The sequence below is a fragment of the Musa acuminata genome, chromosome BXJ2-6 (assembly GCF_036884655.1).
Source record: "Musa acuminata AAA Group cultivar baxijiao chromosome BXJ2-6, Cavendish_Baxijiao_AAA, whole genome shotgun sequence".
NCBI classification, from domain to species: domain Eukaryota; kingdom Viridiplantae; phylum Streptophyta; class Magnoliopsida; order Zingiberales; family Musaceae; genus Musa; species Musa acuminata.
The window spans coordinates 40,448,149-40,469,594 of record NC_088343.1 but is presented as its reverse complement, the minus strand read 5'-3'; the positions used below and the strand labels follow the sequence as shown (position 1 = coordinate 40,469,594).

The 21,446-nt window shown below is 37.0% G+C and overlaps 3 protein-coding genes across 3 annotated transcripts; 1 reads left to right on the top strand and 2 right to left on the bottom strand.

Annotated features, from left to right (window-relative positions):
* Nucleotides 1–461: 461 nt before the first annotated feature.
* Nucleotides 462–7,644, bottom strand: LOC135615594 (protein TPX2-like). Its single transcript, XM_065114333.1, has 23 exons — nucleotides 7,252–7,644; nucleotides 6,803–6,885; nucleotides 6,638–6,702; nucleotides 6,435–6,498; nucleotides 6,259–6,311; nucleotides 6,043–6,134; nucleotides 5,694–5,952; nucleotides 5,507–5,609; nucleotides 5,320–5,418; nucleotides 5,115–5,210; nucleotides 3,493–3,669; nucleotides 3,352–3,414; nucleotides 3,194–3,277; nucleotides 3,029–3,105; nucleotides 2,860–2,938; nucleotides 2,650–2,781; nucleotides 2,325–2,411; nucleotides 2,123–2,242; nucleotides 1,851–2,017; nucleotides 1,647–1,755; nucleotides 1,155–1,214; nucleotides 959–1,053; nucleotides 462–888 (listed from the first exon to the last, which is right to left on the bottom strand). The coding sequence occupies exons 1-23, from the start codon at nucleotides 7,415–7,417 to the stop codon at nucleotides 804–806; spliced, it is 2,415 nt and encodes an 804-aa protein (XP_064970405.1). The 5' UTR covers nucleotides 7,418–7,644; the 3' UTR covers nucleotides 462–803.
* A 752-nt stretch (nucleotides 7,645–8,396) lies between these two features.
* Nucleotides 8,397–16,343, bottom strand: LOC135613673 (SH3 domain-containing protein 3-like). Its single transcript, XM_065110707.1, has 10 exons — nucleotides 16,196–16,343; nucleotides 15,135–15,257; nucleotides 14,719–14,788; nucleotides 14,426–14,574; nucleotides 13,783–13,884; nucleotides 13,504–13,701; nucleotides 13,346–13,408; nucleotides 13,172–13,261; nucleotides 13,023–13,097; nucleotides 8,397–8,556 (listed from the first exon to the last, which is right to left on the bottom strand). The coding sequence occupies exons 1-10, from the start codon at nucleotides 16,253–16,255 to the stop codon at nucleotides 8,434–8,436; spliced, it is 1,053 nt and encodes a 350-aa protein (XP_064966779.1). The 5' UTR covers nucleotides 16,256–16,343; the 3' UTR covers nucleotides 8,397–8,433.
* A 1,136-nt stretch (nucleotides 16,344–17,479) lies between these two features.
* Nucleotides 17,480–18,199, top strand: LOC135581198 (dof zinc finger protein 1-like). The gene has a single exon (XM_065110971.1). It carries the CDS (start codon nucleotides 17,480–17,482, stop codon nucleotides 18,197–18,199), a length of 720 nt encoding a protein of 239 aa, XP_064967043.1.
* The last annotated feature ends 3,247 nt before the right edge of the window (nucleotides 18,200–21,446 follow it).

Genomic DNA, 21,446 nt, shown 5'->3' with positions numbered 1-21,446 from the left:
TACCCCATATATATATATATATATATATATATATATATATATATATATATATATATATATATATATATATATATATATATATATATATATATATATATATATATATATATATATATATATAGCAATTACATAATTTTGACTGCATCAATTCGATCTCATTTTTTAATTTTCTTCGAATAAAAATTTGCCTTGTATTTATCGCATCGATATTTGAAAGCAGTAATAAGCATTCACCAAATATGTCACTACTACTATTTTGGTACCATTGCTTGATTAATATTTAACCTACAATAAGTAGCAATCTTGATGCTAACAAAGCTTGGATTCATTTTTGCAAGTTGATATTTATGGCTTTGAACAACTTAAATGAGGGAAGAGTTGTGATCCACATCAAAAGGATTTGATGACAGAGAATACAAACTTGCTACATAGGTCCATATTCAGATTATGAATTCTCTTCCTTACAACTCAGAAGTGCAGTCTCCATGATACATTTTTGAGAGTTCAATATTTATGGCTTTGAACAACATAGACGTGGTAAGCTTGGTTCATTTTTGAGAGTTCAATATTTATGGCTTTGAACAACATAGACGTGGTAAGGTTTTGGAGTGTTGGCCTCCAGACTACACTGCTACGTAGAATACAAACAAGTTGAACTGACCCACATCAAAAGGATTTGATGATAATACAAACAACTTGCCATATTGTCCACATTCAGATTGTGAATTTTCTTCCTTTCAACATAAATATGTTGCACACTGTGCTGCTCTGGTTCATTCGGTCTTGAGCAGCTGCAGAACTCATCATCGCATATGAAGTGCACGCCTCTCGACTCGGTGGTTCACATGCAAATCTGGTGACTTTGGCTTTGTTCCTTGCTTCATTGATCTGTATATATTCTAGTCAGTAAACAGAAAGAGGAAAAAACCTGAGTTTGGCTAATTGCTTCATTGCTCACTTTTGAGGGATGAATGGATTGTTGAATTTTGGAAGAGGCCTTGCGTGAGGCACCATTGTCCTCCTCATCTGCTTCACTGCCTTCTCTTCTTCAATCTATATCAGTACAAAATTTAAACAAGAAGAAATTCTACCATTATAACCACCTGTAATGTGATATGAAGAAGTACAAGTTGCAAAATAAGTTCAGTGATCACCATCTTTGCAGATTCCTGCTCCTCTCTTAATCTCTTACATCTCAATTCTTTCTCCTTAATCTGCAATGTGTATCAACATATTTCTGGGTGAGGTTTAACATAAAATATGTTACTTTAAGGTTTCTGCAATCTGACATAAAAACAGGTGACAGAAGCAGAAATAACTTCATTTTTGTAGGTTCCAGCATTCGAAACTTGTTCTCTTTTACATTCTCTAGGTTTCTACAGTCTCACATCCATTTGTCAGTAGGTGAACAGTGAAGAGAAAGTAATATTTTTAGACTGACGCAGATGGAAGTGGACAATATAGAGTGTGATGCACAACTAAGTCAAGAAACAGTAAGAAAAAGTAGTACTTGGAATTGAGATGGAAGGGAGTGAGTCAACATAGACTAGGTTAGTTATTAGTGGGGTAAAAATAATCAGACACGCACAAAGAGATGCATAAAACATTGATATTGATGATATTAATTTTCAGTAGATCGTGCAAACCTTTCTATCAAACTCCGTTCTCTGTACGGATCTATGATCCACATGCAATACAAACTTCTGGACTTCAGTGAGAGGCTTTCTCTCTCTTTCTTTAAGTGGTAAATGGTCACTGCCATAACATCACAACATACTTTCAGTATTTCTACAAATAAAGAGAAAAAATTAAGAACTTATTAACATTGAGAATAGGGTGCTGGTACTTACAAATTCTTTATGGCTTGTGCTCTAAAGATTCTTTGTTGTGCCTCCTCTCTTTCTGTTCTTTCTTTCTCTTCCAACTTTCTCAGCATCTCTTCTTCATGCCTTACCAGGCTCTCTAATTGGAAGGCTTCAGGCTTTGTGCACTGCTTTGGCTCAGGTTTGGGTGGTATCTGCATATACATGAAAAAGTTAAATGTATGAAAACGTGGAGGCACCACATTTAGTTGTCATCACATGAGTAAAAAGTTAAATGCATGAATAATAATGCTCCTTACCACTGGATAATCAATGGTATATGGATAGGGGGTTGCCTTTGGAATCCTAGCCCACTCTTCTTCCAACTCTTTCTGCAAAAGCTGTTCTGCAAGTTGACTCTCTTTCTCAAGTCCTCGCTCCTGTAAGAAGGGTGACATCATAAGAATCTTCCTTTATTACTAAAAAATGGAAAGCCAGCATTAGCAAACAGTGTTCACACACCTCAGTATGAAGATGAAAAGGATTTGGTATAGTGATTCTGGGAACTTCTTTCTTCTCATGATTAGAAGATTCAGAATGCAGTGAAAGCTAAAAAAATGCCAGAACATATGTGTCAGTAATTAGCTTACACTAACTTCAACTCAACCAAAATAAGAGGGGTGACCCAAGGCTCCTGCTAATGTGGGGTCTGGGAGGGTCACTGAACAGCCTTCTTGCAAGCAGAGAGACTGTTTTCGTGAATTCAAATCCTAAACTCACACCAATTGTGGTGGTGTCAAGGCTTGCCCTCTACATGATAAATACTAAAAATCATTCTGATGTCCACCTTATCAAAGATCTCCACAACTGTTGCAGGAGGACCCAGCCTATCTTCTGTTGCAAAGTGAAACTCCTGAGGAATAGTTTTCTGGGGATTTGGATTACAAAACATGCCTATTTCCCTTTTGCTCTCAAGAATCTGGATATGTTACATTGGTAAACACATCAATCTATAAATAAGAAAAAGGCAAAAATCATGGTACAACAGATAACTAACCTTCTTGTTAAGAGGTCTAGCCTTAAACTTTGGTATCTTTTCAAGTTCCTCCAATTTGGATTCCTGAGAACTTTTATTCCTGTAAATTCAGACAATCTTGTGAGCTTGCAGTGCAATATAAAAAAGAGAGATGTTTGGATGAACTATATAAGGCAAGAGATTCACATACTTCGAAGGTCGAGCTCTGAATGATGTTTCAAGATGAGGAGGTCTTGGTTCAGTAAATCGTATGGGCTTGACCTGATTCTGCCATATTGTGACATTTATTTACATCAAGTAACACTATACAAGTAACACCATCAACAAATAACAAAGAAGAAACGAAGAGATCTACCTGAACCACACCATCCAGCGAGGAGACAGCTGATGATGTTTCAGCATGTTGATTTGCTCTTTCCATTGTCTTGAGACGAAACTCCTAGGCAAGTTGATAAAAGAGTAAATCATGACTGTTAATTCCTCCACAGCAAATTGTAATTCAAGAAATCCTACCTGAAAAACAGGTGGTTGTGGAATACTTCTGGGCAATGCAGGGAATGTAGGGGCTTCAAGAATCTTCAAAACGAAAGAAAACCTAAGTACAAGTTTGAAGCTTATGACTAAAAATAAAGTTTCTTGAGGAAAACAGGAAACCTTCTTATTCAAAGGTCGAGCTTTGAACTTTGGGATCTTTGACAGCATCTCTTCTTCTAGTTCAGCAGAGCTCTTTATCCGCACTGCACGAGCCCGGTGGGCTGTTCCTAGTTCTGGATCCTTTGGCCTCGTCAAGGTAAGTTTAGACCTTCTATGTACCGCTGAAGCTGTATCACTCTGAATGACATATTGTATGAGAAAATGGAGAGCTAAGCTTCATATCAGTGTGCAAATACCAGATTTAATCAGAAATTAGAAGCAAAAAGCAAAAGAACTTGCAAGACATCAACAAGTAAAACACTCAGAAGTATGGATCAAGAACTATGTAAATAGAAGCAAGGTCTATTGAAGTTCAGAAGATAGTTAAACATAGTTACAAAATAGAGACTAATTTATTCAAGCAAGTTATGACCATAGAACCTTATTTGGCCAGTAAAAGAAAGTTGCCAATTATAGAGATATCAACTTGGCAAGCTTATTAATTGGGATTATAAAGCTTGCCTACAATTATAAATTATCACTGGCATGAACAGTATGGATCAAGAACTATGTAAATAGAAGCAAGGTCTATTGAAGTTCAGAAGATAGTTAAACATAGTTACAAAATAGAGACTAATTTATTCAAGCAAGTTATGATCATAGGACCTTATTTGACCAGTAAAAGAAAGTTGCCAATTATAGAGATATCAACTTGGCAAGCTTATTAATTGGGATTATAAAGCTTGCCTACAATTATAAACTATCATTGACATGAACCAAGATTTGAAATATCGTACCGTACCAGCATTTCGACATTCGCTCGGTACGGTACGATACAGTATACCAAGCAATATACCGTTCGGTATACTGCTCAGTATATATATATATATATATATATATATATATATACCGTTCGGAAACGAACGGTCCATGTACTGGTCAGCTGACGGGCCGGTACGTACCGCCCGGTATGAGCGGCATTTTTCAAAACTGCATACCTTGACATGAATATTGTGCATCTTATCTACTGTAATTTTCTCTATTTGGTCTTGATATCAACACATTTTTTTTACTCTGAAGGTTTTCTCTAAAATAAACCATAATGATGCATCAAATTTTTTATTGAAAGATATTGTAGAAGACTCTATATCAATCTTAGATTTACGTGGCCAAGGATGTTATAGCAGATTCCTAGAGACTTTAATGGGCAACAACCAGATCTACATACCTAGTAAGATCATATTTTGTACGATCTGCACATACAACACAGTCAAGTTCCATCTAGTGCTCACACCCACTACTAGAAAGTCACGTGTCTACCATATAACATAGTGTAAATATAAATATATACAAGCCCTTGGATCTACTCAAAGTTCTTTAGAAACTATTTTCCAGGTTTTCAAGCAAAGTAACTGACAAACAATATACCCATGTTGAAGCTCAAACTAAGCTCGAGCTGATTCAAACAATCACTATGTATGTCATTTCAATTCTGCTATGAAACTCGTAAACATCTCATTTTAAAGAACAAATTAATGTACTTCGTTAAGCCTATAGTTGCAGAAGCTCATTTGCTTGTAAACTATAGGTAGTGCAAGTTCACACTTAACAGTGAAAGAAAATTCTTGGATTCTGTAACTTACATGTGAAAGTGATCTATTCTGAAAGATATCCAAGTCTCTAGTCCTAGACTGAAACTTATTAACCATCTCTGCAGCAGATACATATGGTGAAACTTCCTGTTTCAGCACGCATGTAACCCAGGTTAAGAGCAAAAAGCAGTTGCTATATCACAGGTTACAAACAGTTCGCAAATTACTAGCTTTAATTAAGAAATGCCATTTATACCTTACAGAGTGATTTCTCTACATTTGTTAACATATCAGTGCCACCAGTTAAACCTAATCTTGACTTGTGGTATAGCACTCCATTTTTAACATTGTGTATCTGCAGATAGTCATGTCAAAGGAAATGTGTATCAAAATAAATTAAAGCGAAAATTCCAAATTTTACATAAAGATACTACCAAGATAACCTGTCTAAATCTTCCATCATGCAGTTTTTGCCTTTTCACAGCTTGATTTTCTTGTGCAATGTCATTACCCATGGAATTCTTTGCAGCAATATTACTAGGGCACCTAGGATAAACAAATATGACGGTTACAGGGATCCATGATCTGAATATCTTCTAAACGATATCATTGTTAACACAACACACTTACTTAATTACATTCTTTCTTTTGGTGCTTTTTAAAGATTGGGTAGGCGACTTGGATTTTTGCTTTAGAGTCGATGGCTGTTTAATCAGATTTGCAATTCTTTTAGCGGCTAAAGTCTTTGCACTGCTTGGTGTTACTCCTTTCACTGGACTTCTCTGTGTTCTAGAAGTGCAAGCTTCAACTATTTCATTGTTGTTCACGATGCTGGGTGGCATCGCTTTCTTGGAACTTGACTGTGCTATGTCTGTGAAAGCTGCTGATGCTGTCAATTCAGTCAAGTAAGATAATCAATGTGAGTAATTTAACCAAAGTACTGGCAGCACAATGTTCCCATGTATCTAATTGATCATACCTGCTGCCAGAGCACCACCTGAAAGAGCAATAGGGAGCTCCAAAGGAACTTCTTTGTGGCTCAGAGTACCAGTTATTGCCACGGATGTTGAACTGTTACATGGCAAACAGCAATCAAAAGATTAAATAGCGAAAATTAAATCAGTTCGGTTATGCGTCAAGTGAGTGCGTAGGTGAGTGAGGACAAGTAGAATCGACAAGTCTCTGAAGAGAAAACCTTGTCTCCTGCTGAGGAACAATATTAGTCTGGCAACACTCAACTTCAGAAACCTGGACAAACAGATAAAACCCTTTAAAACTTGAGGACTAAGTGACGTGAACAAATGAAGAGAATGGTTATTAATAAACCAGATTTTTTTTTGAACTTAGGAGCTCATGAATATTATCTCTGACCTCTATTTTGGTGTCTTTTTTGGCTTTGACCTCCATGTCAGTTGCAAGCTTGTGCTGATAATTTCTGAATGCATGAGTAGAAGAAAAGTTCCAGTTTAGGTCTCAGCCAGTTAGCATATTTTGGGAGTCAATGGAGAGGAGAAGCAGAATTTATTTATCAGCATCGAAAGCAAGGAAGTCTACTAGAGTGACGAATTTTCAACCTTGCTGTGTTATCTACTTCAGGTGCTGGATCCGTTTGATGGCTATCTTCGGATGATACCTCAACCTGATATTAATTGAGACAAACGAGTAGACAGTGAACAAATTATCTAAAAGGGCACCTTCACGCTCGACAAAATACAACAAAAGCAGGAACAAAAGGTCACCTTTTGTTCTTTTTCAACGTTTCCAAAATCACAGAGACTGTCGATTTGGATAGATCTACCCTCCTTGATCCTTGGCACGAAAGCTAAAGCACGCAAAGAAACATGTTTAGCCCTAATTTCGACTCAAAGATATAAAAACCTCCAGAAAAGGGAAAAAAATACACAGAAGAGAACCCTTTGATCCCCACATTATACCGACGGGAAAGATGTGAATTTTGGAACCAAAAAACCGTGATTCGATACTTAACAGAAACACGCTTAAAGCCCCAAATTCCAGTTCAAACAACGACAATTCGAGACAAAACCCTAAACTCATCGTCAACACCTAATACCAGCAAACAAAACCCTAACCGAACCATTAACGACATTAAGAAACTGTCAGAATTCTTATTCATAACAAAACACAACGACGGAAGCAACAAGGACAAATCCAGATCGAAGGAACGTACGAGAAGGAGCGTAGCTGAGAGAGGTCTCGAACCAGAGCTCAGCCCTCTTGATGTACTCCTCGGTCTCCCCGTTGATGAAATCAAAGAACCTCGGTGCGCTGAACTCGTATGCTTCGTCCAACAGTAGGACGTCCACGCCTCCGCCGCCGGCATCGCCAGACGCCATCGTTACCTTCCAAAATACCTCCTTTCGCTCTTTTCCCTTTTCGCAAATATCAGAAGCGACCAGCAAGAAGCCAAATTTGGGTCATTTTGGGATGTAAACGCCTCAAAAGAGAAGAATCGGAGGAGGAAGGGAAGAAGAAGGAGGGACGGAAGGGGATGGTCGGGTTTACTCTCTCTCTCTCTCTCTCTCTCTCTCTCTCTCTCTCTCGGTGTTCGTTTACCAGAGGAAAAAGGGAACGTTAGGAATTGCAACGGTCGAGAATTTGAACCGGTGACGTCGGTGGCCCAGCCTGAGCAACGGCTATCCTCCGGAGGAAGGTGGTTCGTGGGTTTGTGTGAGTGGACCCGAATCCGATTCTTGCGGCTGAGCCCGACCCATTAAGAACGATAACCCCAACCAAAACATCCAGGGGATGCCTACCACGTGGCAGGAGAGGAACCCCAACCCCACTTACCACTGGAACAGATCCACGCCGTCGATCCTATTCCGACGCGAATCACAACGACCACATGAAGGTCTCGTGCGTGTACTTTGAAATTTGTGCGGCTTGATGAGCGGAGATTACGGATGGAAGTCCAGCCGTCCGCAAGCGCGTGAATCTTAACGACATCGTTGAACAAAACGGCAAGAATAGAGTGATGGATTGTCGATAGATCTGTGAGACTAAACATTCTAAGTTAAGCACAAGCGAGCAAATCCATGCTTAGAAGTTCATCAGAAGGTGATGGATTGTAGATAGATCTGAAACTAAAGATATTTCACAAAGAATAAAGAGAGTAAGAAAAATGATTCAGAGCAACAGTTCAATCCGAAGATATTTTTACAGACCTTACAGCAGTTTGATCAATCAATTTCATGTCTTGCCTGCATCTTCTACCTCATTATCAACCAAACATTACATCAGTTCTTCAAGGAAGACACAGCTGAAGATACCAATTCAAAGAATAGAAGTTTCAATATAAAGGACTTGAATGTGGATTGATACATCTTGCAAGCCATCGCGTTTAACTAAATTTCTACGATGCAATTAAGCTAAGACTTCTGTTGGGGGGGATGTCATCGCGTTTCTCCACATATGCTGATGGAAACCACCCTGCCTTGCCTCTACGTTCCCCTTCAGACCACCCTGATGGCGAGACCTGATTTGATGAACACAAAAGACCAGTAAGTACAAATGATGCTGTCGACACAATGCAAATAGCAGAGTCAGTGATGAGTTCAAGATATCACAAATAGAACAAGTAAACAATGGGAAAGAAAAAGCCAAGGAGTTGGTGAAGATGCATCAGAGAAGAGGATGTGGTGTCTATGAGAACAATGGAGGTCTTTACACAGGTCTCATACAATCACAATGTTTGGTATCAGTAAGGATTCGAGCCTGTCACATTCAGTATGTTGATGAGTTTTGTAAACCCATTCATTCTGTGTTTGGAGGTGAACTGAACTTATTTGGAATAATGCACCTATCCATCCTTCCCAGTTTCAACTTTCTGAGCTTTCAAGGGTAAAAGCACATGATGTAAAGATCCATCTATGCTAAAGATCTACATAAATTTAAGATCTCATATCAGGAATGAAGAGAACAAAAGAAGTCAAAGCTTAATCTGAGATGTCATTGGTGGAACTATTGTTTTAGAACCAGCAATGCATGTCAGAATCTCATCAAATGCATATAAGATGTACTTGTAGCTTTATTCAAGTAATGATTTGAGCACTATCCATATATTTTCTTAATTGGTGCAATAGAGACCTCCATGACTCATGGTTTTCTGTGGTAGTATTTCCAAAGCTGATGCATCATAATTGATGGAGAAGTGAAAGAGGTTAGTCCGACTTGGATGTGAAGGTAGGATACAAAAATTGTCCGAAATAAAAAGACTGGTGGATTACAGTTTGAAATAGCATTTCAGGATAAAACCTGGAAATAAAGCATAGTATGTAAGCATTTAAATCTTCACAATATGTACTTTAGATCTGATTTGTTTTTGTTTAGACAATGAGAAAAGAGAATGTTTTCATTATTATCTTTGGCTGAAAAGTAAACAAAACATGATCAAGATCACAGAATGTAAATGAAAGATTATCACTCAATTTAAGAGAGTGTTCCTGCCAAAATCTCTTCTCCTTTGTATAGTCTAAAGCATCAATTCTAACATAAAGCATCCTGGCAAAATATCATATTTATTTATTCCTATTCTTAGTAAAGGAAAAATAGTTCTCGTTGTAGGAAGTCAACCATTGTTTGGTGTTTGGTGTTGGAAAACATTTTATAGCTAAATAATTATTTTATATATTTTAAAATATTTTTAAATTAAACATATGGTGCAGTTATCGACCTATGTTCAACCATGATCTAGTAATCCAAGGCTTGGCTAGATTGCTTTTTTATTTGATTTTAACAAATATGATCTTTATTTATCTCTCAGGAAATCAATTGAGGTTGTTTTATGACTCTATATAGAGCCCTAAAAGTATTACTTTGAAAGGGTATTATCTCAAAAGACATATCATTTTATTAAAGAAGTTATATAACCATCCAATTAATTAAAATTTGACATTTAAAAAATAATTCCAACATTTCCCATAAAAAATAAAATTTTAAAATAATAAATTAATAAAGAAAAATAATTAAGTGTTGCTCAATGCATATATTATATATCAGTATAGTAATTTTGTAAAGTTTAAATTTTACAGTGTAAATATCTTTTATATGAAAGAATAGAGTGAATCAAATCTTAAACTACGATTATTTTAGATCAGACTTATATTATTACACATATAGTAGAGATAATTAATCATAAGATTGTACATCAATGGATGTATGTAAAATCTTATTATTCATAAGAGCTTAAACAGACTATCCAATTCCATAAGATCATTATATACATATACTCTTATATGAAAAAATACTTATAGCAAGAACATATATGTACAAAATATCACCCCATATATATGTTAGAATTAAACTTTTCTATACCTCTACACGTAGATAATAAACAATTACTGAACAGAGTTTGAAGTTAAAATTCATTCATGAACTAATATTTTTTTTATATTTTTTAATATACTTATTGGCAAATTAATAAATTTGTTATATCATATTGAACCTCCTTCAAGTGATCACTTATAACAAAGGTTGGGATCTAATTACATACTAACCTATCATCTCAATGGTATAATAGGCCTTTTATTATATGTTTACTAAGGTATTATGATAAATTATATAATCATAACAATTTTTATGATGGTATTTATGAAAAGAATAAATGTGTAATTCACTTCATATTTCATATAATAATTGACATACATTGGCAAATGTCAATATAAAAATTCCAATGAACATATAAAGACTAATTCCATTACATATAATCAAAAGGCTCCTACATTTCCAAGATAATTTAGTATCTATAAATTAACATTTAAAAAAAACTTTTTAGAAATTCAAGTGTGTATAGCATTTTTTCCATGATTTTACATGTCCATAACTTTTTCATAATCCTTGTAATAGAATTTTGGTAAGCATATATACTAACATATACTAAATCTCCCACAATACATACAATTATTCTTCAATATTTTTTTAATAATTTCAAGCCCCAATTCTCAAAGCTTATGTAGAATTACAATATTTCGTTTAACTATTATGGAAATAATTTAATTATCATAGAGATGATAAGATAAATTCATCCAAGCATCTTTTACCTTTGGCATCAATTTATAACTACAAAAGATTCAAGCATAAACACAAATTAAAAGCAATAAACAAAACAATAATATCATATTAACTTTATTTAGATGATGTTATATAATTATCAAACAAAGATATGAAACATATTTTAGGCACTTGAAAATCAATTACATCCAAGGATACTTGCTAATCATCCTTATCGATAATAAAATTGATACAAAACAAGCCACTTCATGGAGTATTCATTAAGCTCAAAACATCACTATGTTATACCAAGGAACAACTAAATATCAATGTCCATTACATTTCATATGAGTTCTAGAGATATCAAATCTAGTAACTACCACAGAGACAAAATCTTAGGAAATAGAACTTTCATGTATACCCAAAAAAATAGTTCTTGAATTTTAGAGATCTAAAAAAATTGTTTCCAGATTTGCAAAGTATATGAATGTGCAGTTCCATATTAAGCTGGAGAAATATGATCAAATAAGACTAGTATAATGCAACACAAATATGTACTTTAACCTTAGAAGCTTTGTTTGGAATACATTAGACCTCCAACGTTCTACTGATGCAAGAAATTGTTGTACAACAAAAGTTATTTCAATAATCGTTAGACTAATTTCCATTATGACCATGGGCTTATCTTATGATGGTTTTGCTAAATGCGCAACAGTTCTACAGTAAAACAAATCATAAATAATCAAAGACAATCACTGCATATTTTGGAACATTCAGTTGATTATAATGTGAAGTCTTCATGATGTTGTGCACTTTATCAACTCGAATGTGCCAAGATAACAAGTCAGTAAAGACAAAAAAAAAAAAAGCATGGATGAGAAATTTTTGTGTTACATTATACAACTTATAGGACTACAAACTTGATTTCTGTTCATGAATTACCATTGTATTACTATTAGCACTAACACCACATGTAATGAGACTCGAATGATGATAAATAAATATTTAAGTACTTTTAACTTAAATAAAAATATGACTTTATATATTTTAATGGTGATAAAAGATCTATATAACTAACCCAAAAATTCCAAATAGTTAGGATTTTATGACATTATTATTGTTATATAAAAAAATGCTGATATTATTTTAAAAACCTTAAAAGTTATTTTATTAATTGGATAATTATAATAACTACCTTAATAAAAGGATATGTGTTCATTTCTGCACGAGGATGAAATTATGCCTTCAATTATTGAAGTAAAAAGTAAGATATATGGATTTCAATTAAGACAACTAATAAACGTTAAAATAATCATTAAATGATGATGTTTAAGGATTTGGAAGCACGTAAACACCATCTTAAGGTAAAGTATCATCCCTCCGTGCATGAACGATCAAAATTTTCATCTCAGTATTTAACCAGTATTATCTCTCCTACAATCATATTGTGAAGTAATTTGACTTGCCTTCTTTACTAACCAAGTAGCAAAGTAAAGTTAAAACATAATTGAAAAGGAAAATAAAATGTTGAAATGCTCTAATATTTCAATATTAAAAATTCATAACTTTTGTGATCTAATCTGTGAAATAGTTCTCTGGTTTTAGTTTGAACCATCAGAAATCTATATGGTTTAAAAATCAAAATAGAACAAAGATAAATATATTTTTGGGTATTCCTCTCTAAAATGCACTTTCCTTTTAATTCACTGCCCCTTCTAAGTGACAATTGCATTGTGATATAGAGGTCTATTGGACAACAATCTAGTCTAAAGCCAGTTTTGTGTGACTAACATCTTTTGCATGCTTTAGATCCAATCCCATCTTCCTAGAAGCTACGAATTATTTTTTGACAAGCTGCTGGCACATAGTCCATTGAGCATATAGTTTGAATTACACATAATTTTATATTTCCAGAGAAATCTCAGCTTCAAAAGTTGACATTAAAAAACTAACCTGTCGAACAACAACATAGTCACCAACTTCCAAACTCAGCTCCTTCTCAGAAGTGGCACTGAACTGATAGATAGCCTGAAACATGTTCCATTTTATGAATAGAAATTTTATCTTCCAAAAGATCCCCACCAATCTTCTATTTAACTTACCTCAGCAAGAAAGTATAAGGTTTTCTCAGAGCGTTTATGGAATGGAGCAGAAGGAAGAGCAGACACTTTTCTCTGCTTTTCAGTGATCATCTGGACAAATTTTTAGGCAGGATTACAGTTTAATCTCCCATAAAATGGATATTTCAGTCTACAATGTGCAATAAATAAGGATACCTCAGCTTCAACATCATCAAGTATAGCAGCTAGTCTTAAATGGAACAATTTTTCTGCCTCCACCTTCAACAAAATTCATGATAAGAAGAAGAAGAAAAAAAGGGGTAAAGAATGTTCCCCAATTGGTAACCTAAAGAGAGGGATCCACATGTTCATACCAAACTAGCAAGGCGCTGAGTTGTCTGTCTTTGTTGTTGTGATTCAACAGCAACTAGAGCAGTGGCAGCTTCCTTTCCTAGCAGTGTCATGTTTGCTTTGAGTTCATACATTTTAGCTTCAGATGATTGAACTTTTGCAGTATTTTCCAGAATGGAAGTTCCTCTTACTCGAGATTGCCTTTTTGAAACTTCTGCTGCCTGCTTAAGATTTGGTGTCAAAGGAAGCCATGGCAATCAATTAAGTCAATAAATGTAGGATGTAAAACAGACAAATTTTACCAGGGTCTCAGCTTCATGTCTCACGCGGTTGTACTGTTGAGCAAGAATTCGTGCATTTTCCAGAGTGCCATCAGTAACCATTGTTCTCAATGGGTCCATAATCTGAGACAAGAAAGATTAATTAACAGAGAAAAGTAAATTTTAGAGGCAAGATCACATAACACACTGTTCACAGTAAAGAAAGATCAATTCCATGTGTGAAGGATTTAACAAAAGATCATTAAAAAGTTCCAAACACTAGTACATGCAATGGAAAAGATTTTTGCATGGATCAGATTTTATAGATCTAATTCACCAATGCATGTATAAGAAAAGGGACAGATAGCTGATTAACTTGTATATATTTTGTGAATGTCGATAGGGACAAATTGTTTGGAGAAAAAGAGAATAATGAAGGGAGAATGGCAAAGAAATAGCTAGTGAAATATTAGCTTCCATATCTCAGATGGAATGATAGTGCTAGTCAAGACAAGAAAAAGGATAAATGGAAAAGATCAGTGTCAACAATAGTGACCATCATGGATAATGAGTAATAATTAAGGAAGTGACTTCTTAGATATAAAGGAATCTCATAAATGGAATTGCCATAGTAAGATCCATAAGGCTGTTGTGTGAGCACATTTACACAAAATTATGTATAAACCTGTGAAGATAAAAATGTGTTGAAATCTTCATGCTCTTTCTCAACATCTTTTAGTGCACCACCATACAAAGCTGCTGCTTTGGCTAGAATTGTCTCGCTAGCTTGGTTCTCTCCTCCGTATTTGTAACAATCCTCAGATAGTGTTGTCTCTTATTGAGAAAAAAAAGAAAAAAATGACATAATTGCAACTATACAACATTGTTTCTGTAGTTCATAAACCGAACAAACAATTACAATGATAATTTTCCAGATGAAAATTGTGTTAATGAGAAAAAATGGCATTACAGAATCACCTATCTCAACATGTTTGTGCCCTATGGTTGCAAAGGCTTCAGCAGCTCGGATAATGTCCTTTTGCAAATCCTGAAATCAGAAAAGACCAGTAAGATCATAAACTCAGTATGTCACATCATATTTCACATAGCCCACCACCTTTACAATCTTCAGATATGAATCTGTGAATGAAACTGGTAATCTATGTTAGGGAATTGCTTTTGTAGCAATTTCATAGATTCACATACACTGCATGAAACTTTATAATAAATAATAATGATCGACTTCATAAGGAATAGACTTTATAAGAAAATAACAATGATTAATTCAAGCTACACCGTGTGAAATTTTGGCAAAAAGCAAGCAATGGGACAGACAATAAATTCTGAGAGAAAATTGATGAGAGGCAACATAGAAAAGCCACATTATTTGTTACCCTTCCTGCACGAGTAGATTTACATAACGTCTCTATTTGCCGATGTTGATGCGATTCCATTTCATCTACAACCATTGCATCAGAACTCTGATAACCAAGTGCCCTAAACTGCTTTATCACTACCTGCAGTTAATTAAGATGGAAATATGAGAAACCTCCAACCTAATCTATGTAAATTACACAGGATTAACGTGAACATAAAATACAGCAAACTCTGTAACTGAGTACAGTACTATCTAAAAAGTTCAAATTTAAAGCATGTCAATAGATCACCAGTGTTCATATACACATCTTGGAATTCACCATCTTTGGAATTTGCATGAAATAGTTATGATTCTAAATGGACAGAACTTTTTGGAACATCAATGGAACACATGAAGGAAAAATACTTCACCAAGCATTGAAGTAAGTAAAACTCGATATGCAGTGATGATTTTATTGTGTAATCATGTGATCTGCTGCAAAGATGGACTTAAGGTTTCATTTGGTAAATCAATGGTCCAAAATATATGTTACCATGGCTTTAAGTTTTGTTGAAAACAGGAGGTACAAATTGCCATTCTGAGAAGAAAAATGAGTCAAAAAGTGAGGATCTCTTGATATATAAAAGAAACACTCGAACACACTCTAAAATTGTGTTAAATGCACCCTTCCGTACAGATTTCTTCAGCTTTCCTGCAGCACGTACATAACACTGCAAATCGCAAGTACGACTGAAGACTTGATTTCGCCAGAACATGTTGCGTTTAATGCCTTCTTCATCCAACTGGAGAACGTATTGCTTGGTGTTAACCGGAACTTCATCATCCTCATCTCCCAAGGCATTCACAAATGTATTCCACATGCATACTTTTGCAATGACAAACGCAACCAAAGTCATTAATTTCTAAACACACACAAGAAAAGGCGCATCTTTTCAATCCCATTTCAGGTACTCATGCACTGGAGGGCGAATGGGGAGAGGAAAGAGCGCATTTCCTCCCCCTATCCATTCCATGTGAATCATCAGATCTGAAACGCTTTCTAGAATTAAGAAAATGGAAACGTAATGGATCATTTACCTGCTGCTGCTTGGCGACCTGATCCCTCCACTTGCTTGCTTGTCTCTTCAGCAACTCCATTGCCCCCCCTCCCAATCGAAAACCCTCAAGGCAACGCCTCGACTTAATACGGGTTTAACCACAAAAATCGCTGCTTGGAAACAGGAGGATTTGGAAAGATTAGAATCCCAGAGACAGATGACAGGGCGAGAACAGGAACGGTCTCCTGTGGAGTCGCCGCGTACGCCGTGAAATGGTTTCATGGAATCTTCGGACGGATCTCGGCCGCGTGATACTTGAATTGGATTCCTTCCCGCATGGGTCCCAGTAGTTGGTCAATTGATCCCACGACAAGTGGCCGATTCAGCCCATCCGAAATCACAGAAACAAGCAGTGGGCCCCCAACGACCGAAGGCCAGTTATGGACCAAAGAGCAAAGGGGCCCACTATTATACGATAGGGATCCCCTGTTGCCTGCTTTCATCAAGACAGGCGAACTTTTCAATGCATATGATAAATTAATAATAAATAATTTTTGTGTAAGCTTGCAAGTATTAGAAGCATTGGCGATAGTATTTATAGTTTAGATCAAATATGGATCGACATCTATAAACAATATATATCTTAATTTAGAAACACTAATATTTCCATAATATCCAATAATTTCAAACTTAATCTAACCTAAAATTCAGTTCAATTTGAATCGACTATAAATTTTATACATAATGCTCATGCTATATATATATATATATATATATATATATGAGAGAGAGAGAGAGAGAGAGAGAGAGAACACACAGGATTAGCTCTCTCTCTCTCTCTCGAGTGGGCTTAATTTTGTCTCCTTCCACACACTCGCATCCTCCTCACCTCCCACAACTGCTTCCTTTGTCACCTTTTCCCAACAGCTCACCACCATCTCCCTTTCCCCTTTTCCTCCCACCCCTTCCTTCCACCACCACTTCCTCCTCCTCCTCCTGTTGCCATGTCTTCTCAGCAACAGATAGCTGATGCTCGGCCTTGCACAGATAGTGAATTCATTACCTACGTTTGTTTGGGTTAATTCTCGGTTGATAGAGGTTGGACACGTTGAGGCAGTCTCCCAGAAGAAGAAACCCTGCCTGTTCATGCCATCCAACAGCATCCGCATGCAGAGCCCAAGCCATGAATCCCCACTTGGAGCCGCTCCTCCCCACCACCCTCAGCCTCTATAAGTAGTCACCAAAACTTCCGTCCCCCCCATCTTCTGCTGTCTCTTTGTGCCTTCCATTTGATAGCTAGAAGAGAGAGTGTTTTCGAGGATTAATGGAGCAGCAGCAGCAGCTACAGAAAAGGCAACGCTCGCAGCAGCCGCCGCTAGTGCCGTGCGCGAGGTGCGGTTCCAGCGACACCAAGTTCTGCTACTTCAACAACTACAACACTTCGCAGCCGAGGTACTACTGCAGGACCTGCAAGCGCCACTGGACGCACGGCGGCACCCTCCGCAACGTCCCCGAAGGCGGTAGCTCCAAGAAGAGCAAGCTCAAATCATCGGCGTCGTCGTCGTCATCGCCATCCCTGAAGCTTCCTCAAGCGCAAGCGATGGTCGACCAGATGGCAGCCGTTGCGGTTGGTACCAGCACCAACCCGGACCGTGCTGCCATGCCGCCGCCGTTACTCTACGGCGGCGGAGCGAGAGCAGCCGGGTGGGGAGGTATTTTGGGAGATGAGCCCGCTCTTCCGGCCTTCAATTCCGGCGGGTTGGACGGCGACTTTGGCCCGTCGAATCCTGCGACGACGCCGTCGGGATTCAATCTCTTGCAGCAGCTGGTGCAGCAACCCCGCTTGACTCTGGCTCTGCACCGAAACCTGTTGATGTTCCAACAGCAAATGAATGCTCCCGCGTTTGCCACTGCAGCTCCCGCCATTGTTGCGGCAGATGCCGCTGCTACAACCGAAGAGAGCAATCAGAACTATCACAACAACAGCAGGATGTCGAACATGTCAGGCGCCCCTCACCCTCCTCCATCCTCATCTTCCATGTGAGGAAACCTTGGATTGCTTTCAATACCTAAGCCGACCATTCCAACTGTAGTCCTTTATCTCGACAACGATAACCCATACACGCAGCTGAAAGATGGAGAATGTACCAACAAAAAAGCCAGAAGAGACCAGAAGGCATGGTCCTTAAATCTTTGTAAGTGATTCTAATCAAGCTTTCAATCTTAACGCATGGCACCGGCATCTCTCTGTGAGAGATGAGAGAGCATATAGTGAATGCATGCCTACTTCTTCTTCTTCTTCTTCTTCAATCATCGATCTCTTTCCTTTTGGTGCGTCCAAAGGAGCTGCTTTCTCTGAAAGATTGCCTCTTGTCAGCTAACTTCTGCATGAACTTTTGGACATGGTACGTGGAATGTTGTGATGGGATGGCCATGCACACAAAACAAAGGACAGTGAAAGCATGCGAATTCTGATGTAAGGTGGAAGCCGAGTAAGAGTGATTCATGAAACCACACAAGAAAAAGAAGCAGATGAGTGATAGGATCCACTGCCAATTGCCTTCATTGCTTGTTTAATCATTCCACTTCGTTGGGTTAGGTGCAAGGATGAGTGCTTATGACGTGTAATCGAAGACTAATTTGACCAACTCAATAGTTGCTTGCAGGAGAAGGCTATATAAGATAGTATACAGTGGTTAAAGACGATGTGAACTAGAAATCATTGTCGGAAGTTGTCATCATACCTTTATTATTCTAACCAGATATATTCCTTGTGGACATGACACTTCGATCATAGATACTGCTTGTAAGTGTTAGTGTTGGATAACCTTGCAAGAAACATGGCTTTATGTTCTTGATTCTTATTTATTCCTCCGTCACAGAGAAGGGGAATTATTATTCCATGCTTTTGCTTTTCCACAAATAATACAAGTATGGTTTGAATACAATTTTCTTTACATCAATGCATTAGGTGGGGAATAGAAGTGCATGCTAAGAGACACAACCACAAGAGGAATAGGAAATATTATGACTAGTTTTACTTGGACGGTGGCAAGGACTATCTTATACTGCATAGCATGAGCAGCTTTTTTCCAGTTAGATTGTGGCCTGCAATCATACCACATGCATGGGGGTCAGTTCATCCACCGTATTGCAAGTTCATTGATGACGGATGGTAGTACTAAAGCTGCAACCGAGAAGGAGATGAGAAACTGGCAATTGAATGTGCCGGAAGGGCGCAAAAAGAGAGAGAGAGAGAGAGAGAGAGAGCAAAGGTTGTGGACAGAGAGTGAATGGTGTATATTCATGGAGGATAATGCTCGCGCAACTTTCAAGAACTTGACTGAAACAACAATAAGAAATGTTAATGCTCTTGAGATATTATAAATGATTTCTCTTTATTATATCCTTTGCAAAGTCAGATGTATTGGAAAGAATAGAATCTGGCAAATTTAGCATGAAATTTATGTGAGGATTCCTCTGAAGCTATAGAAGAAAAATTGTCACAGGAACTGTATAACCTGTTTTTGCTTAGAAATGTGTATCTTGTTCCAGATATTGTATTTAAAGGGAAAAAGAAAGGAGGAATTGGTGCTCAGTTTCCTCGTATAGTCAGTCTGCAAACAAAGTAACATCGAGATCGGTGTAGTAAGCCAGCCTTCAATGAGGTTTTTCATATATCAATAATCTATTTTTTTTATGGATTAAGAGACTCAGATTACTTTATGAGGATCTGATAAGTGTTCATAGTCCCTCGAAAAGTGTAAGTGGTGAAGGGAGTCTTTTTTGCTTCCTTTGAAAGTAGGTGAGGAGGAGTCCTCGACAGCCCTTGGTGGGTGGGTGGGGACCCAAAACATTCCCCCGACCTGGTTTACTAGTTTCTATATTTCGGAGTCATGAATCGTACCTGATGCTAGATGACTGACTGTGTTCGATCATGATTGTCCAAATTGTACCATCAGAATAATTGGATGTTAGTGGCGATTCAAACAAACACTCAACATGTTCTTGAAGCAGGAAAAATGTTATATCTACTCTCCTTCCCTACTTGCTATGTGATTTTTAATCTCAATCAAAGATTTAAGGATCAAATGGTATAACACAACTCGAACCATCCATTAGTGTCTAAAGAAATAAATATCGACAAGTAACTACTAATTTGTAATCAACTGATACGATCAAAATTTAATATGAAATTATAGGATTGGAAGAAGCAAGGGACACAATTTGATGCAAAATTATTTTTTTATTTCGTATGTGGAATCATCGAGATGCTTAGCAGCCCTTTTTCATTGTGGATAAGCAGAGTACGGAACAATTGTGCATCAACTTAATGTTATTAAATAGCTTTGAAGTGAGGAAGACATAATTCAATATCAGTACAAGCATGTTTCAGACACAGATCTTGTAGCGACCAAGGACATCTCTGTTTGTCATGTCTGAATGAAATATGGAAGATATCAGTGGGAAATAATATTTCATAGCTAGTATAAATAAGCATCTGAAGTCAAACAAACTAATTCTTTTTTGCCACAAGTTATTTGGCCAGAACTAAAAGGTTGGTTTCTGATTGGAGAACAAAGGAAGTTCATCAAAGATAAAAGGTCCTTCGAAAGACCTCCTTCACAGATGACTCACTCTATCAGAACTGTAACTAAATAGTTGGTGTCAGAGCTCTGCTGGAAAAGAATCATTAGGCCAACTATTTCTTGGTCAGGAAAAGGAGGATGGGAAGCTAGCTTACAGGCTATGTCAGTCCAAGGTGGGTTGTCACTGTTAGGATGCAGATAGTTGTAGCTCTGCACAACTTTCTGGTGTTCTGGTGCACCCTTAGATGACCATAAGAAACAAACAAATTCAAGGAGTGTACTTAAACTGGCTTTTCTCATCAACAGCATCTCCATCATGAATTTTAGATATGATATTGTTTATCTGATGGAGTGCAGGATTTTCTTGAAATGTGGACTGAGTTGATTCTGAAGTGGTGGTGTGTGTTGAATGAAGGGATTAAGTATATTCTGCATATTACAATTTCCGTCAGAAAATAAAAATTTAACTCAAAAAAGAAGAGAAAAGGCAGATAAAACGCCTACGATTTGCCGTAGCAGAGCAGTTGAAAATGTCAACCTTTATCATACCTTTTGTTGCAGTGTTTCCCATCTCCATGTTAATGTGCACATTTCAAGCATGCTGCAGAGCTTCATGATATATACACTTCAAAGCACTTTCTCGAAAATTGCCAGCTGATCAATCAACTTGGCCCAGCCCTCGGTAAAAGTGCAAGCAAGAAC

Bases quoted from the DNA above. Each gene is read 5' to 3' on its own strand.
- LOC135615594 (XM_065114333.1), bottom strand. From the start codon at position 7,417: ATGGCGTCTGGCGATGCCGGCGGCGGAGGCGTGGACGTCCTACTGTTG. The intron at 5,419-5,506 runs GTTATCTTGGTA...GACTATCTGCAG, and splicing joins ATGATGGAAGATTTAGACAG to ATACACAATGTTAAAAATGG. The intron at 3,278-3,351 runs GTAGGATTTCTT...CAACTTGCCTAG, and splicing joins CACAACCACCTGTTTTTCAG to GAGTTTCGTCTCAAGACAAT.
- LOC135613673 (XM_065110707.1), bottom strand. From the start codon at position 16,255: ATGGAGTTGCTGAAGAGACAAGCAAGCAAGTGGAGGGATCAGGTCGCC. The intron at 14,789-15,134 runs GTAACAAATAAT...TTCTGATTTCAG, and splicing joins AATCTACTCGTGCAGGAAGG to GATTTGCAAAAGGACATTAT. The intron at 13,409-13,503 runs GTATGAACATGT...ATTTTGTTGAAG, and splicing joins CTCAGCGCCTTGCTAGTTTG to GTGGAGGCAGAAAAATTGTT.
- LOC135581198 (XM_065110971.1), top strand. From the start codon at position 17,480: ATGGAGCAGCAGCAGCAGCTACAGAAAAGGCAACGCTCGCAGCAGCCG.